Source organism: Musa acuminata, chromosome BXJ3-8, assembly GCF_036884655.1.
Source record: "Musa acuminata AAA Group cultivar baxijiao chromosome BXJ3-8, Cavendish_Baxijiao_AAA, whole genome shotgun sequence".
NCBI lineage: Eukaryota > Viridiplantae > Streptophyta > Magnoliopsida > Zingiberales > Musaceae > Musa > Musa acuminata.
In genome coordinates this window covers 4,030,153-4,046,162 of record NC_088356.1, presented here as the reverse complement: position 1 = coordinate 4,046,162, position 16,010 = coordinate 4,030,153, and the positions used below count along the sequence as shown (strand labels likewise).

At 41.6% G+C, this 16,010-nt stretch overlaps 3 protein-coding genes across 3 annotated transcripts; 1 reads left to right on the top strand and 2 right to left on the bottom strand.

Moving 5' to 3' along the window:
- Nucleotides 1-1,445: 1,445 nt before the first annotated feature.
- LOC135645835 (large ribosomal subunit protein uL3c-like) lies at nucleotides 1,446-4,095 on the bottom strand. Its single transcript, XM_065164634.1, has 2 exons — nucleotides 3,487-4,095; nucleotides 1,446-2,050 (listed from the first exon to the last, which is right to left on the bottom strand). Exons 1-2 carry the CDS (start codon nucleotides 4,055-4,057, stop codon nucleotides 1,761-1,763), a joined length of 861 nt encoding a protein of 286 aa, XP_065020706.1. The 5' UTR covers nucleotides 4,058-4,095; the 3' UTR covers nucleotides 1,446-1,760.
- A 489-nt stretch (nucleotides 4,096-4,584) lies between these two features.
- Nucleotides 4,585-11,099, top strand: LOC135645834 (uncharacterized). The gene is made up of 6 exons (XM_065164633.1): nucleotides 4,585-5,262; nucleotides 6,612-6,685; nucleotides 9,394-9,543; nucleotides 9,684-9,969; nucleotides 10,189-10,422; nucleotides 10,543-11,099. The coding sequence occupies exons 1-6, from the start codon at nucleotides 5,116-5,118 to the stop codon at nucleotides 10,909-10,911; spliced, it is 1,260 nt and encodes a 419-aa protein (XP_065020705.1). The 5' UTR covers nucleotides 4,585-5,115; the 3' UTR covers nucleotides 10,912-11,099.
- An 840-nt stretch (nucleotides 11,100-11,939) lies between these two features.
- On the bottom strand, nucleotides 11,940-15,902 carry LOC103993719 (cathepsin B-like protease 3). The gene is made up of 12 exons (XM_009413890.3): nucleotides 15,766-15,902; nucleotides 15,562-15,684; nucleotides 14,886-14,939; nucleotides 14,601-14,681; nucleotides 14,330-14,486; nucleotides 14,193-14,197; nucleotides 14,038-14,112; nucleotides 13,815-13,940; nucleotides 12,698-12,916; nucleotides 12,399-12,512; nucleotides 12,279-12,314; nucleotides 11,940-12,191 (listed from the first exon to the last, which is right to left on the bottom strand). Exons 2-12 carry the CDS (start codon nucleotides 15,643-15,645, stop codon nucleotides 12,057-12,059), a joined length of 1,086 nt encoding a protein of 361 aa, XP_009412165.2. The 5' UTR covers nucleotides 15,646-15,684; nucleotides 15,766-15,902; the 3' UTR covers nucleotides 11,940-12,056.
- Nucleotides 15,903-16,010: the final 108 nt, after the last annotated feature.

Here is a 16,010-nt window from a genome sequence, read left to right as displayed (position 1 = left end):
AATAGCATCTATCGCCGAAGGAATCCGTTCTCGAGCCCCCGTCACCCGGTCGTAGATAGCCCCAGTCTACCGCCCTCCGACTCCAAGCGCCGGCGAGCAGCGTCCGATGACGAGGCGTCCCTCTTGGTGCCCACGAGCGCGGCCCTTCCACCCGCCGCGCCGGCGCCGCAGAATTCCAAGACGGTAGCCCCCGGCTACCTCAAGGCTGCCCGTCGAGTGCGCCGGCCGGGCCAGCTCGACGGCGTGATCCACGACCACCAGCGCCCTCGTCCACACGTCTTCCGGTGAACCTGGGCAACATCCGGGCTCCCGAGGCGGTCACTCCGAGCCTGAACGTGCTCGATTGCCTGCCCAAGACCGCAAAGGAAAGAGGCGGGATCTCCTCCGACGGCAAGCAAGATTCGGCCGCGACACCCGAGGTACGCTGCCTAGCTCTGTCAAAGTGGTTGGAGCCAGAGGAGCTGAAGGAGATGGGCAACGAGGAGTACAAGTAGGGGAGATACGCGGAGGCGGTGGCACTGTATGATCGCGCCATTCTGATCGACCAGGGCAAGGCATCGTCTTGGGAGCAACAAGGCAGCCCCCCTCATGGCCATGGACCGACTCCTGGAGGCCGTCGGCGAGTGCAAAGAAGCAGTGCGACGAGATCCTTGCTTCGGCAGGGCGCATCGACGATTAGCCATACTATACCTCGGGTAATTCCACAACGACATTCTTCTCCTACCTCAGATATTTCCACTTAAAGCATCAGCATGAACTCGTTTCAGAATGGAAGAAGCGGAGAAGGCAATTCTTCATTACAAGCTCGCACGACACGAAGCGAGCTCCGAGGAAATCGCGCAAGTAAACCGCAACCAAACCCCTCTCTCCAAGTGCAGCGAACCGCGCAAACAAAGCGATTGGCATTCTGTGCTGAAAGAGGTACAATCTGCTGCCTCTTCCGGTGCCGATTCTGTTAGATTATGTGGACTGCAATGCTGCTCTGCTCGTGCGTCCTTCCTACACTAAAGCTCGTCTTAGGAGAGCTGACTACAATGCGAAGGTAGTTTAGCTTGTTTTCCTACGTGTTTGCCATGGAAATCTTCGTGAGAGATGATGGACTGAGGTGGGAGCATCGAGTCAACAACTGCCGGATAATAGTTGGAGAGGTGGGAATCATCGAGTCAACAACTGCCGGGAGACGAGGAGTTGGGTAAGGCCTCGAGGGAGGCGCAACGGCGACTCGAGCAACAGAGAGGTGAAGACACTTAGGACAGCACGGTTGGTGCTAATTTGATCCATGTCACAAACAAGGACCAACTTTAAGCAGGAAACTGGCATCAGGAAAGCATTTTTAGTAGATTGTTAATGTTCTACACGCAAAAATCCAACGTGCTATGTCTTCTAACTTTGTATAACACTGATAGAAGAGAGAGAGAAGAGAGAGAGAGAGAGAGAGAGAGAGAGAGTATAATCATTGATGCATGATTTCTCAAAACTCAAAATTATACACAAATTGAACTTCCATGCTATCAGGTTTATACACACAATTATACAGAAACATCCATCTCCATACTTGTAGTAACACTACATGTTGGATTACAAAGCTCGAAGTTGAAGAAACAACCAGGTTTCCGGGAAAACTGCTGCGATGGTTACGACTCTGTTCAACAGCATAGTCCAGAAAGAAAGCTAATAGGTACTGCTAAAGACTAATGGAAAAAAAAGGAAGCAACCAGATTTCCGAAAGGTGAATTGGACACAATAAAGATAGATAGGTGCTAGTTCTTGGGTATATTTTTCCCGACAATCTTGGCAGGCGTAATTCGGAGAAGGTTGCCCGGCTTTCCAGGAACAGCCCCTTTTATCATGACCACTCGCAATTCGCTGTCTATTTTGACAATCTTCAGCTTTCGGATTTTGGTCTTGGTTCCTCCCATCCTTCCGGGCATCTTCTTTCCCTTGTACACACGTCCAGGAGTAGTACCAGCACCAATCGAACCCAGGGCTCTGTGACTCTTGGAACCATGAGTCATCAGTCCACGACGGAAGTTGTGCCTTTTGATTCCACCTGCAAGGAAAATGGATCCTCTTCATCTTCCGGCCGAATTTTTTGCAGTCAAATATACACTTTCTTCAAAAGTCTAGATGGCTGTTTCTTCCTGGCACCTACCAGTCTAGATGCAAATTTAGGGATGAACTCAATTCAGTAGATTATATTTCACAATAACTTGATAGTTCACACATGATTATCTGGTTTACGGATTGAGGATTATAGATAAAAAATAATACAGATGTCCAAGAAAAAGGCATATGGTGAAGAGCCAAAAAAGAACTCATGAAGTAAACTAGAATAAAGATAAAATGTATCATCCACATGCCAAATTAATCTGCCATAATATGGATGGAAAACAAATAATAAGATAAATGATGCCTAATTGTCCTCGGTGTAGAAATTCATACAAAGCAGAGCATTATGTAGTACAATAAAACGTGTAAGAATGGACAATAAAATTACAGTCTATCAACATGAAACATCAGTGCAAAACAACGATGTAGAACCAGAGAAATACAAACCGGACTTGGTAGCCCAACATCATGCCAGTCGACATCCTAAGCAAGCACATCGTTTGCACACCCCTGATGGCTCAATTCTCCTTGCCAATGCCATATTAACATGGTACATTACAGCCAACATAGACTCAAACACCAGTTCGCATTCAAACCAACTTCACAACACAAACCCTAGGGTCAAATTGAGACTGAAGAAGACCCAAACGACAAAACATATCAGGTCGATTCAGTTAGATCCTTAATGGTTGAACCTGTGCATGCCTATATTCCAACCAAATCTAAGAATACACCTCAAATGATCCATTATTGTGGTACCGGTAAATGGTTCCTACATCAAAGTGCATTGGCATGGAAGACCAACAAAATGCACTTTTGATTAAACTTTATACCAGAGCATTCCTTGAACAAATACACATTTTCAAACCAAAATCCAGCTATTTCTTGAAAAAAATGAATCCAAAATAACTGTAAGAACCTAAGATCTTCCAAACTTACCAAACAATTACCACCTTGGTGTGATTGTCAATTGTCACCAATTTTGAGCAATGCTAATTTAGATGCTCCTCTCAAGACAGAAGTCCTTGAAATCTACTTGGAAAACAAAATCGTTTAGCCAAAAATGATTGCATATCTCAATCCAGTTCTGCATTTTAAAAGTGGCGTTTGAGCTTGCACTAGGGCAACTCTAAATCTTATGGTGTTGCATCAGAATTAAATAGGATTTAGGTCATTCCAATGGCACAACATGATTTTTGTGGTCATAATACTCATGTTGTGCATAAAAACTAATGTGGATGGAGTCAAAATGAAGCATCCAGTTTGAAGTCTAGTATGGTGATGAGAATGTATGCCTTCTCGACCAGATGCATATAAAGCTCAGATCGGATTGTACCCCGGAGTAAATAGGGTTTTAAGAAAGCAACAAGACGATACCTTGGAACCCCTTGCCGATGGAATTGCCGGAGACGTCGACGAGGTCACCCTCTTTGAAAATATCCTCGACGACGAGCCTCTGGCCGGGCTCGAAGCCGTCAACGGACTGGAGTCGAAACTCCTGGAGGTGGCGCATGGGGATGGCGCCGGCCTTCTCCAGGTGGCCCAGCTCGGGCTTGGTGAGCTTGCGGTCACGGACGCGGCGGTAGCCCACCTGGACAGCGTCGTAGCCATCGGTAGCGGCGGTCTTGACCTGGGCGACGATATTGCCCTCGCGGAAGCCGACGACGGTGACGGGGACGACGGTGCCGTCGGGCTCGAAGTAGGTCATCATGCCGAGCTTGGTCCCCATCACGCCGATTCCCGCCTCCATGCTCATGACCGTCACCCTCCGCCCGCCATGCCGGCGGGAGAGGAGGTCCCTGGACGAGGAGAGAGGGCCGAGAGGACACAACGAGGAGGAGCGCAAGGAGAGGAGAGCGGGGCGGGCAAGAAGGGAGACCGAGGGTTTCCAGGTGGGAGAGGGCGAGAAGGAAGAGCAGCGAGTGCTGCTCATCAACGACACCTCCATTCTTCTACAACTGCTCTCGGCGCTGTGCCGCTCTGTCTTATCCACCAAGAGGTGAGCGGAAAGGGAGGAGATGGAACGGATGCGGGGACGTCAATCTCAATCCGACCCGCGATACATCCAATCGACCCGATTTGATTCGGTTCGACCAATTTGGACTCAAAACCGTACCACATCGAACCGTAATCTTCACAAGACGGGTCGGACGGGAATTGAAACGGTATCACTTCGTCACCGTCTTCTTTCCTACCCGACCCAATAAAAATTGCCCGATCGGCGGTTCATCATCCGATCATATGAGATCCAAGAATAACCCTCAAAACGGGTCGGACGTCACCGTCTCATTTCCCACCCGACCCAATAAGATAATTAATTACCTTTTGCAATGCCTATACATAAAATATAAATATTATAAACACAGTTATCATGCTCTTTTAACAAATTATTAACTAAATACTAAACAATTAATTATAGTAACAGGTAATTAGTTTCTTTTATCTTTTATTATAGTTCAACCATGATCACCATTCCCTGAATTCGAAAGAGGAAATTGTAACAACGAGGTGTTGTGTGATTTCGATTCCTTCGCTGCGGCGTCGTCTTCCTCCTCCGCCTCCGCCCTCCTCCTCCTCCAATTGCCAATACCTCCGCATGCGGGAGGATCCTCGTGCCGCTGATCCCGTCGTATCTCCCCCGCCGTGAGGAAGGGAGAAGGACGGCGAAGAAGAAGAAACCCTACGACCGCCACCTTTGCCAGTTTCGTTTCGCCAATCCTTCAACCCTAACCCTAGATCAGAGTCTGTCGATCACTTGCTCCCACTGCTTTCGTTCCCCTTATCCAAGATCTGGTTTCGGCTCCCTTCCGCCGCTGATTTCCCCACAATTGACCTCAAGATTCCCCTCCGAGGTCGCAGACCCCGTCCCATGGGAACGGCCACTCGGGGACTGCGAGATTTCGTTGTGACTGTGATCTGCGGCTTTTAGTTACCGATCCGCTTGAGCGTTAGACTGATCGCTGGTTGGAGGACGACGGGAATTCGATTTGGTTCTTCTTTTCTTGGATGGCGCCTATTCTATTTGTCATCATCGCGTTCCCATGTACGGTGGGAGCCATAGCACTGGCGGTGCTTCACATATACAGGCACCTCTTGAATTATACGGAGCCTACCTATCAGCGCTACATAGTTCGCATCATCTTCATGGTGCCGGTATGCTATTTGCTTGAATGGTTCCGTATTTATTAATACTGTTGTTGTCGTTGTTGATGTTATTGATGGTTTCTTGACATAGGCCAGTTGCGTTCTAATAATTCCATTATGGAGATATGAAATCTTGTGGCCTAATTTCACAAGTCCAACTGCGTTGAGTTTTCATAGCTTAGGAACATTCTTGGCTGATCTGCACCTTTAGAACTAGTACTTAAATTTGGCATGTGCTGTTACTTTCTTACTCTCTACCATGCTCCTCTTCTTTTTTTGCTTGAGCATAAGGGTTACTACATGGTTGTAATGTAACCAGTGTATGTTATATATAGAATTAAAAGACGTACCAGCAGGAGTTCAAGCATATGAAAATCTGAATGCTCTAGTTTGAAGCTTCTTTAAAACTTTTTTGGCTTTGGTATATTATTTGCTTTCTTATCTTTCCCCGGTAGAGCAAGAAAATGGCCAAGGCTAATTATCTTTCAGACAGATGGTAGTTATATGGTTTCTTTATTATATAATTTTATGTCATGCTTCTGTATAGGCATCCGAGTGTATGCTATATTCCTTCTCTGGATCTGTCCTATGAACCATGAACTTAATTTCCACTTGAATGCACTATTATATATGCCCTGTTCTCACAAGCCAACAACATACAAGAGGGTGCAACTTTGGAATGGACAGAACTCTCTGCAGAAATTATGCAGGCAAGGTACAACATTGCTGAAATCTTGCGAACTGCATCAAAGCTCAAAATTTATCATGAACTAATAGCAATTGAAAAATCATGATGTACCTTCTTATGAAAGATGAGCAGAACCACCATTTAAAATCAGTAAATTGCTGACAAAATGACTAGTAAGGGACAGCTTTCTGATCCTTTGGGACGAAATCGGGAACTGGGTTTGATGGATATGTATAATAAGTGAATAACAATTGAATAGTCATGCTTCAATTGAAACCTGTGCAAGCTACTTTATTTGGAAAATATGCATGATGATGTTGTATCATAATGCACTGGGTTATAAGTTTCTTTTTTCCCCTATTTTGGCTTATGTACCTCGTTCATATTGCCATGACCAATGAATAAAAGGTGCCTCAAATTATGCATCTACACATTGACAAAAATAATTTTGGAGAATTAACGTAGCTGACATGATTCAGTAACTTTCTTAAAAAAAAAAAGATAAATGAAAAAGAATTGGGTGACATTTGGTGGTGCTTGAGATATCCTGTGCACTGAGTTATGGATTCTGATATATGTATTATTGCGTAATTGTACCAATATATGGATTCTATTGATTGTACTAATTCAATAATTATCTGTCTGATCAGCTCATACCTTTTTTTGGCAGGTCTATGCACTTATGTCATTCTTGTCTCTCGTCCTTAATGATCGTTCAATATATTTTAATTCTATTCGAGAAGTGTAAGTATGTTTGTCATCATTGTCATTCTAAATGTCTTGATCAAGAATAGTCAACACTGCAGTGTTACTCCAGTTTTATTCTTAGTCTTAACATATATCAGTGGCATGCACCAATTCATAGGATGTATGGAGAAGACCAGTATTTGCATGTAGTAGTTATCCAAAACTGTCTACCACTAATATAGCTTAATACTCTGTTCAAATCTCTTTTTAACAACTTGAGGTTCTTTGAGGTGCTTGATGTTTCAATGTATGTTATCTCTAATTACATGAGATTGTGTAGGAAGTAGGAACTAGGAACTAGGAAGATATTTGAGAAGTATTCATTTTCTTCTCTTCTCCAAGAAAAGCTTAAGTTTCTTTTTGACTGAATCGAGGGAAAATATTTTGCTCTAAGAGTAAGCTATCTATAACACTTTATTTAGTTCACATCGGAAGTGGACAAAGATTTAGGAGAATCTAATGGTGTACTAATATTAACTTGGGCTTAATTATTTTGGATCAATTGTTTGGAGTCAATAAAATTAATTGATCAGTTATCTCATCGGTTGGATAATGACAAATGATACGAGAGCATAATTGGACATGGTGATGGACTCGAATAAGAAAGGGCTATCCATTGGATTTGACTTCACAAGCATCATGCTAGGATTTGATAGAGGTGAAGGAGGAGGGAATTGTAACACCCTGATTTAGTCTTATATCTGAAGTAGATAAAAATATGGAAGGGTTTGATGAATGTATTATTATTACTTGGCTTAATCATTTCGAGTTAATGGTTTGTACTCAACAAAGTTAATGGTTTGAGCTCAAGAAAATTAATGGATCACATCTCTTGGGCTGGATCGTGACACAAGGCATGATCAAGTTTATAAGTTGTCACTGTTTGAGAGTTTTTATGTGTGTATAGTTTGATGTGATGGAAAAAGGATTTAGGAGACTAAGAGGAGGATGGAGCATCTAACTGAACATATATCTTTTCTTTTTCAGCTTATCCCTTTTTTTCTGGAGTTTTGAATCTTACCTCATACTTTTGGAATTTGATGGTTACTGTATTGCTAGTGAGTGAGTTTGTTTTAATGAAATACTGGAGATTTCTTATGTGGTTAAAGTTTGTTGTGATGGCAAAAGGATTCAGGAGAGTAAGAGGAGGATGTAGCGTCTCTTCCTTAAAACTGAACACATCTTTTCTTTTTCAGCTTATCCTTTTCTGGAGTTTTGAACCTTACCTCATACTTTTGGAAATTGATAGTTCGTGTAAAGCTCATGAGTGAGGTTCTTTCAATGAACTATTGAAATGAAAAAGAAGTTAACTTGGCAATTGAAACTGCAGTTTATGGTTAAACTGGGAGTGATACTGTAGCTTTTAGCACTGAAGATGCTGATCTGTGTACAGAAAGTGTAGGAAGAGAATAAGAGGAAGTTTTGAAAGAAAATAAACTCTTTTTCACGTTTTTGGCTTGGTGGTACTGATAACTGCAAATCTGATTCTATGTGGTGAGGTTGTTGGACTGTTGCAAATGGAGTTCGAATTAGGAGCTTGGTTGCTTCTTGCTGAACTTAAGTCATCATTTGTTACGAGCATAAAGAATCCCTTACATGGTTGAGATGAATGTCATATGAAATATCACCATTCTCAAGCTAATCGATAGCATCGTAATAATCAAAATTTGAATTATATACCACATTTCATTTTCTTTTTATTAAATCTATCAAAGTTTCTCAAGCAGATTGACCCTCGTATATTTGTTATGTCTTCTAGAAGTTCATGTAATTGAACATGTCTATTTTCACCCAGTTTGTTGTGTATGAAAATACTGGAATGCGATATTTGGTTTGAAGGATATAGGCCATGAGCAGCTTTTGTCTTTCTGCAAGCCTGCAGCTGAATTTAGTTGCAGAGTGCTATAAAAAGAATCTGTGATTCCTGATTATTTGGATATGTTTTCAATTCCCTTTTCAATCTGCCTCCCTTAATTCAGTTTGTTGTAACCTACATTGTGCTTTTGAAATATTATTATGTATAACAGATATCACTGTTACATTTTTGGTAACCTAGAACTGACAGTTATATCAATGCGAGTTTTAGTTTTTGGTCTGGGCGAAAGAGCAAGAAGCTCAGATATGTTACTTCATGAGTAAGCAGTGAGCTGCCATTGTCTACAAGACTACAACATCCTTGTTTCCTTTTATATGCTCAATCTATTATGGTCTAACAAACATATACTTCTATGGCATACTTTGCTGATCTGTACGTTGGGTAGTTTTACTTCTACCCTTCGCCTACTATTTTGATTTCCTGATTCTACTTGGAATCACAAAATCACATTCCTTTGTGGATGAGATTGATTTTTGAAGAACAGATCTAATAAATCTCGATTCTTTTCTTGTTTCTGCTGTATAATTCTTTTCCCTGCGGTTCTGCTTCCTCCTATAAAACCAAGATTGTATCCTTTTGTTGTCTCCGACTCTGTTAAGGTCAAATTGTCCTATACAAGAAAAAAAAAGGGGTCATCATGATTTTTGTTATTAAAAAAGGAATGTTATAATTTTATATATTGTGCTTACTTATTTTGATATTCGACTTGAAATTCTTGGATGCAAGAACTTTTCGCTCTAAGGCATTATAGTACAGATAGGACTTGATGACCAAAACCGTTTTTACAAGTTTGTGCATCAGCTATTCTGATAATACATAACTGTTTCAGCTATGAGGCTTGGGTCATTTATAACTTCCTTTCGCTCTGCTTGGCTTGGGTGGGAGGTCCAGGTGCAGTGGTCTTGAGTTTAAGTGGACGATCTCTGAAGCCATCATGGTACCTAATGACGTGCTGTTTTCCTTCCATTCCTCTTGATGGGTCCGTTCTCTGAGACTCTTTTTCCTTGTTGATGATTTTTGAAGTTTATGCTACATAGCAAGTGAGACTTGTGTAAAATTGTCACAAGTGAATTCAATTTTCTTCAGTTATTCATTCTTGAACATACTTGTTGTTTACAGACGTTTTATAAGAAGGTGCAAGCAAGGCGGTTTGCAATTTGTGATCCTGAAGCCTATTCTAGTTGTGATTACCTTCATATTATATGCAAAAGGGAAATATGAAGATGGAAATTTCAGCGTGGACCAAGCCTATCTTTACATCACAATAATCTATACTATATCATATTCCATGGCATTGTATGCTCTTGCTTTGTTCTATGTAGCATGCAAAGATTTACTCCAGCCTTTCAACCCAGTTCCAAAGTTCATTATAATCAAATCTGTCGTCTTCCTCACATATTGGCAGGTACTTGGGGTTTACCTTGGTGTTAACCTAAGTTTATTGTTTGATTGGTTTGAAATTCTCTAACATATTTGTTTGGATAGCAATGCTGGCCTTTTCTCTGGCATAATTAATGAACGAACCTTTAGGGTTTAGTATATAGGGCTACTTGTGGACAACACATGTTTGCTTGTCATATGGTCTTCCTTCTTGACAACAGCATTTTACCTACCTTTCATGCAGGGTGTGTTGGTTTTTCTCGCAGCCAAGTCCAACTTGATAAAGAATGCAGAAGAAGCTGCTGATCTTCAGAACTTTGTGTTGTGTGTTGAGATGCTTGCAGCAGCTGTTGGCCACCTGTATGCATTTCCATACAAGGAATATGCAGGCGCCAACATTGGTGCATCTGGTGGTTTAAGGGGAAGCCTTTTTCATGCTCTGAAGTTCAATGATTTCTACCATGACACGGTTCATCAGGTGACTTTCCTTGTAAATTAATTCATTTTGTGTTGAATCAAAGTAGCATATATATATATATATATATATATTAGGCAATCTTTTGTTAATATTCTATTCGGTGTGTGTATCTTGACACAGTTTGCCCCTACTTATCATGATTATGTACTGTACAACAACAATGAGGGTGATGAGCGAGCAAGAAAGTATCGATCACGGACATTTGTGCCAACCGGGCAGGAGATGGATGCTGTGAGAAAGAACAAACACATGTATGCAGGGAAGTTAGATGATACACGGTTGTCTGGTGTCTCCACATCAGGTTCGAGTAGCCCGGTGAGGTCAACCACACCGCAAGACCAAGCAGACTTGGAAGTGATCAAATCTTCATTGCTCAAAGACAGTGCTGCTGCTTCAGCACAACCATATGATTTTTCAATATTAGCTGCAACTGAATTTTCAAATTACCCTGCCAAGGTTCCTGCAGTTGATGACTCAAGTAAAAGATAATCTTCAGTGATTTTTTTTTAGTGCTTAATCGATCAAATGCTGAGACTTGGGGGCTATCAAATGAGGAAGTCTTGATCAGGACTGTGCTTCGATGTATTGCAAAGCTGGAATATGCAGACTCCGATTACTTCAGTCAAACTAGTGCTGTAACTCTTCTTGATCGAAAGCTAATCAGGGTTCGTGAGTGATGTACATCTTTTTCATTCACGTCACTTTGGTGCTGGTTGATCGAGATCGAGTCATGTGGATGTCCGTGTGTAATTTTCTTATGTTTTCAGTTTAGATAATGAGCCAAAGATCAAAATAGCTTGTTTGTTTCTTGTAGTGCCAGGTGTTCGTTGTTCAGGTATGTGTTGCCTCCTACAAAGAAAGGTATTTGAAGGCTACGAATAAATTAATTCATCGTTTCTTGTCACGTGATTCACTCGGGTTGTCGCTTACTTACCGTGTTCATTGTTTTGTCAGGCTGCTTTCATCTATCATCAGACTGTTGATATGGCACCAGTGCAGAGCTGACATCTGTGAGCCATTTCCGGACTCTCTTGCTCCGTCAACTGCTGTTTATTGTGGTGGCATCTGCATGAACTTGGCCTCTTTGCTGTCTCATACAGGCATAAACGGTGAGAGCGCTCGAGAACTGCTTGCTGCTGTTACTGCTGCTATCCCAGCGTATTCTTCAGGGCGTGCTTGCTTCTGAGGTCATTTGTTTGTCCCAAGAAGAAACAATCCCCAACTTCACAGCGAAATGAGAAGCTGTGCGCAAATAATCCAGGTAAATTTTCCTAAATTCAACTTTGATCTATTGTTGACCCCCCTGCCCTTTCTTCGGTTGCTGATCCATCTGATCTCTTAGAATCTAATAGATTATTTCCCCATCCTTAACCTAAATACTCCCATCCGTCGATTATTATCTGAAATGAAAAGGAAGAGTATGCTAGATGCTAAGAAGATACTGTCCATGTCGAAATTTCCTGAGATATTTTTTCAAAACAGAAGCTTATCCTGGCTTTAGCGGATGAGGATGAAGATAAGTCAACAAGGGGTACTAACATAAGCATCTAACAAGTTTAGTATTTTGCCATAAAACAAGTTTTAGGGTTTGACATAACAACAACATAGGCGGTCCTATACGGGGCCACTTCAAATTAAGCACTGGCATCGGCTTCTGAATCGCTGTTCACGTAGTACCTGACCAAGTTCTTTGATGAGGGCATCCCAGCAACAACATCCTCTTCGATCCCACATTCATTCCTACCCCGTGTGATCTTGAAGTAACCATCCTGCACACATGCCAGACAATGAACAAGTCCATCAAACAAACAATATACTTCATGCAGTATATGCAATGATTTAACACTTGTACGTACGTCACCCCAGCTTCTGTTCCACTGGTTTGCAAGAAGCTGCACAAAAGAGTAGACACAAAGATCAGACGTCTTGGAATGACTTGTAAATATCGGAAACTGAAGAATTTATTATGAACAGACCCAGTAGTCCTCGCCCTCATCGCTGGTTCCCCATCCGATTAACTTTACAGCATGGCCGCCGATTGCAACACCTGTCACATGTTTGTAGACTCCTGATTTGTAGTGAGCAAAATCCTAAGCAAAGCAGAAAATTTCGGAAAAAAATGTTAGCAAATTGACTAAGCTAGCTTGTAAAAGAAATATCTAGTACACGTGAAGGATGAAAGCATTTGAAACAAAGTGTATATGCTAATATCAAGATTAGGACGACTCTAATTGAGTGATTGTATGATCCATAAATGAGTTTGCCTCTGACACACCTCATAAACCGTAAAGCCAACTTCTGCAGGACCATTTGTGTAGACCTCTGTCATGATATCCTTTGGATCCGAGTTTACCATATAGGCATTGACACCAAAATGCTTTGATTGGTCCCAGAGAAGGTTCTTGGCTTTGCACTTCTTTTCGCATTGTGGGGTTGGATATAGGGGTTCACAGCCCGGATGAGCACAACCGACGTCATCAAAATATGGGTCACACTGCAAGACCAACCATAATTAAGCATGTCAATCTACAACAAAGAAGCAAGACGGAAAAAATATATTATCTTCCCATTTTCATTATAGTAAACAAGTAAAGAAGAAAAGTATCAAAATGTTTGATAATGGACACAAAGGCAGCAGAATACATATATTAGCTTCCCATTTTAATTATAGTAAACAAGTAAAGAAGAAAAGTATCAAAATTCATAGTTCTGTTTGGGCAAATCCAACCAATCCTTACATAACCTCCAGAAAAGGTAGCACCAGTATTGTCATTCATTATTCTTCAGCAATGACAAGACAGATTTTTTTTTCTGGGTTTCTCTATACAAATATTGCATATTCTATTCAAGATTAACTTGTTCAAAGAAACCTTGTTGCCACCTTACTTCATAATCCTACAATGTTGATTTTATTATTTGGAATATATGGCCTACTTCATAAACCTTGTTGTCAACATCACATATGGCCCGCTGTCCTACTCTGTCGAATCAAAGTCTTATTATTAGGTGTATGATTCCCATTAATGTTTGCAGATACAGTAGCTTCATTTATATGCTCAAGTTCTGAATCTGACAACCACGTCATGCGCCAATTCAGATCATACTCATAGAGTGTTTAATTTTAGTTGGTATCCAAAACTAGTCTGACATCACTTCTCAGTGACTACCCATATTCTGACAGTGGACAAGAGTATTCAGTTAAGACCAGTAGTTGGTCTTGCTCATGCCAACTTATATCTGTGTTATGATGCTCCACATGCCAAAGACTAATGGAAAGCTAATACAAGACAACTGTGTATCAGCATCTGCTATCGCAAGGTAAATTTATATAAGACAAAGAGGAAATGATATAATTCGGAGAAAAGCAGGTTGACTGCATTGTAGTTGGTTACCTCATCAGTGACAACGCCATTCTGGACAAAGTACCGCCATGCACTTATAGGATACCCTCCATCGCATCCATCTCCACACATGAACCCGCAGCATGACAAAAGGTCATTGACAGACAGAGAAATATTCTATAAGACAAGAAAAAAAGAAACACGGAGCAAAGTTACATTAGTCTCCTCGATGCACAAAATGGTGATCTTTATGAAATGATGAGCAGGCTCTTACAATGCCGAAGTGAATGCAGAAACGGTCAGAAAGTGATTCTACAGCACCAAAAGCCCAACATGAACCACAGTGCCCCTGTCCATCATGAACAAGCTATGTATTTAATGGTGTGTCTTGTGTTTTATATCAAAGACCACCAAAATGAACAAGCTTACCTGATCTGTTGACCAATTTGATCGATATGCCCCATTGCCATAGTTGGCACACAGTAAAAAAAAACATTAGTCTTCCATCTAATTTTATCACCCATAAATAAGAAGAAAAAGAAAACAATGGAAGTTTAACAGCTGACCAAGAATTGTTCCAATTGTGCTACACTGAGGCCAGGCCGTTCTTGCATCAAATTGCCTAGGGAGCTTTAAAGATTTTGGGTAAGTTCTTTTAGGAATATCCATAACCTCATTGGAAGGTGTTGGCTTCACTCCAAGAATATGCTTGAACTGGCCAATCTACAAAAGTAATAAAGAAAACTTAGCGATTAGGATCATTCCACAAGACTCAGAGATCCCCTCTGTGCTGTTAAAGTAAATCTGAATGATCGAAATCAGGTTTCAGGGCCTTACTGTATAATTCTCGAAACGGGAGTTCATGGCCGCTTGCCATCCAGCATTAGGGTTAGCATTAATCTCTTGTACGATTGATTTCTGTGTCATGTAATCACAATCAAAATCAAAATAACACCAGAAGTGGTGTAGAAGAAGATACATCCAACCATAACAAGTGGCTGTTTGGATCATTTGATTGTCATGTAATCACGATCGAAATCAAAATAACACCAGAAGTGGAGTAGAAGAAGATACATCCAACCATAACAATCGGCTGTTTGGAACATAGAGATAGAAGAACACCTGAAGAATCATTGAGTCGGACCTGAGCTGAGGTGTTGATTCCACTGCAAATACCTGTAAAACAGAAGCTAATGTTTAATTTTATGATCATTAAAGCATAATACAAGGTGAAGTGCAAATCAATTAACTTGAAACAAAGTTCAGTCATCGTAACTGATGACATAGAACGAAAGCTAAAGATACGATCCATAACAACAACAATAAGTGATTATGAACAAAACCAACACCTAACCCATAAGACTTTTTCATGTATGTTTTGCTTACAATTGACACATAAACACAAGAGAGGGAGAGAGAATTATTTGGGGTCAAAACATTGGGCATATCACCTCAACAAGAATTCCAACCCACAAGAACTGGATTCAAGAAATCCTAATTCAGATGAAGAGGGGTAGACAAGAACTGGATGATCTTGATCATTCCACAGCTAAAAGGTTCTGTCCTTTCCCCAATTCAGCCTCGAAACTAGACGTCGTCCGGATTCAAGAAACCTATGACAAAGATTCCCCGTCCTCTGGCATACAATTCATCTAGGAGGATTCAGAAGCACGGTGGCGGCTGTCGCTGGATGCGATCGGCATGATGATCGGAGGAAAATTTCTCCTCCGTAAAATTTAATGACTAATTGATGACAAAGATCTAAAGGAAAAAAGAAAAGAGGGGTAGAGAGGTTGACCTGCTGCGCCGGATGAAGCGCCGTGGCCAATACAACGACAAGAAGTAGGTATAAGGGGCGAGGGGACGCCATTAGCTTGCCCATCCCTTCTTCTTCCCCTCGTCTTCCGACAAGGAGGGAGAGCTGCGGACGAGGATAAGATTAAGACAAGGTACACCTATATATAGTCATAATCATGGGCGAATTCCCCAAAAATACATTTACCTTTACAAAAATTTCAGCAAAACACCCCTAAATATTCCAAACAGCCCCCTATCATATGAAAAGACTATTTTACTTCTTTCGACGGATACATCATCGCTCGCAGCCCCCCTCTGCCATGGAGGACCACTCCCTTTTGCCAAGCAAGACTGCCCCCCCTCCACTTGAAACCCTTGTGTGAGAGATGCAATGGAGGGGGAGGCCCCATGTGTGGCGGAGTGGGGCAACCACGCATCGCGCGAGGGTTG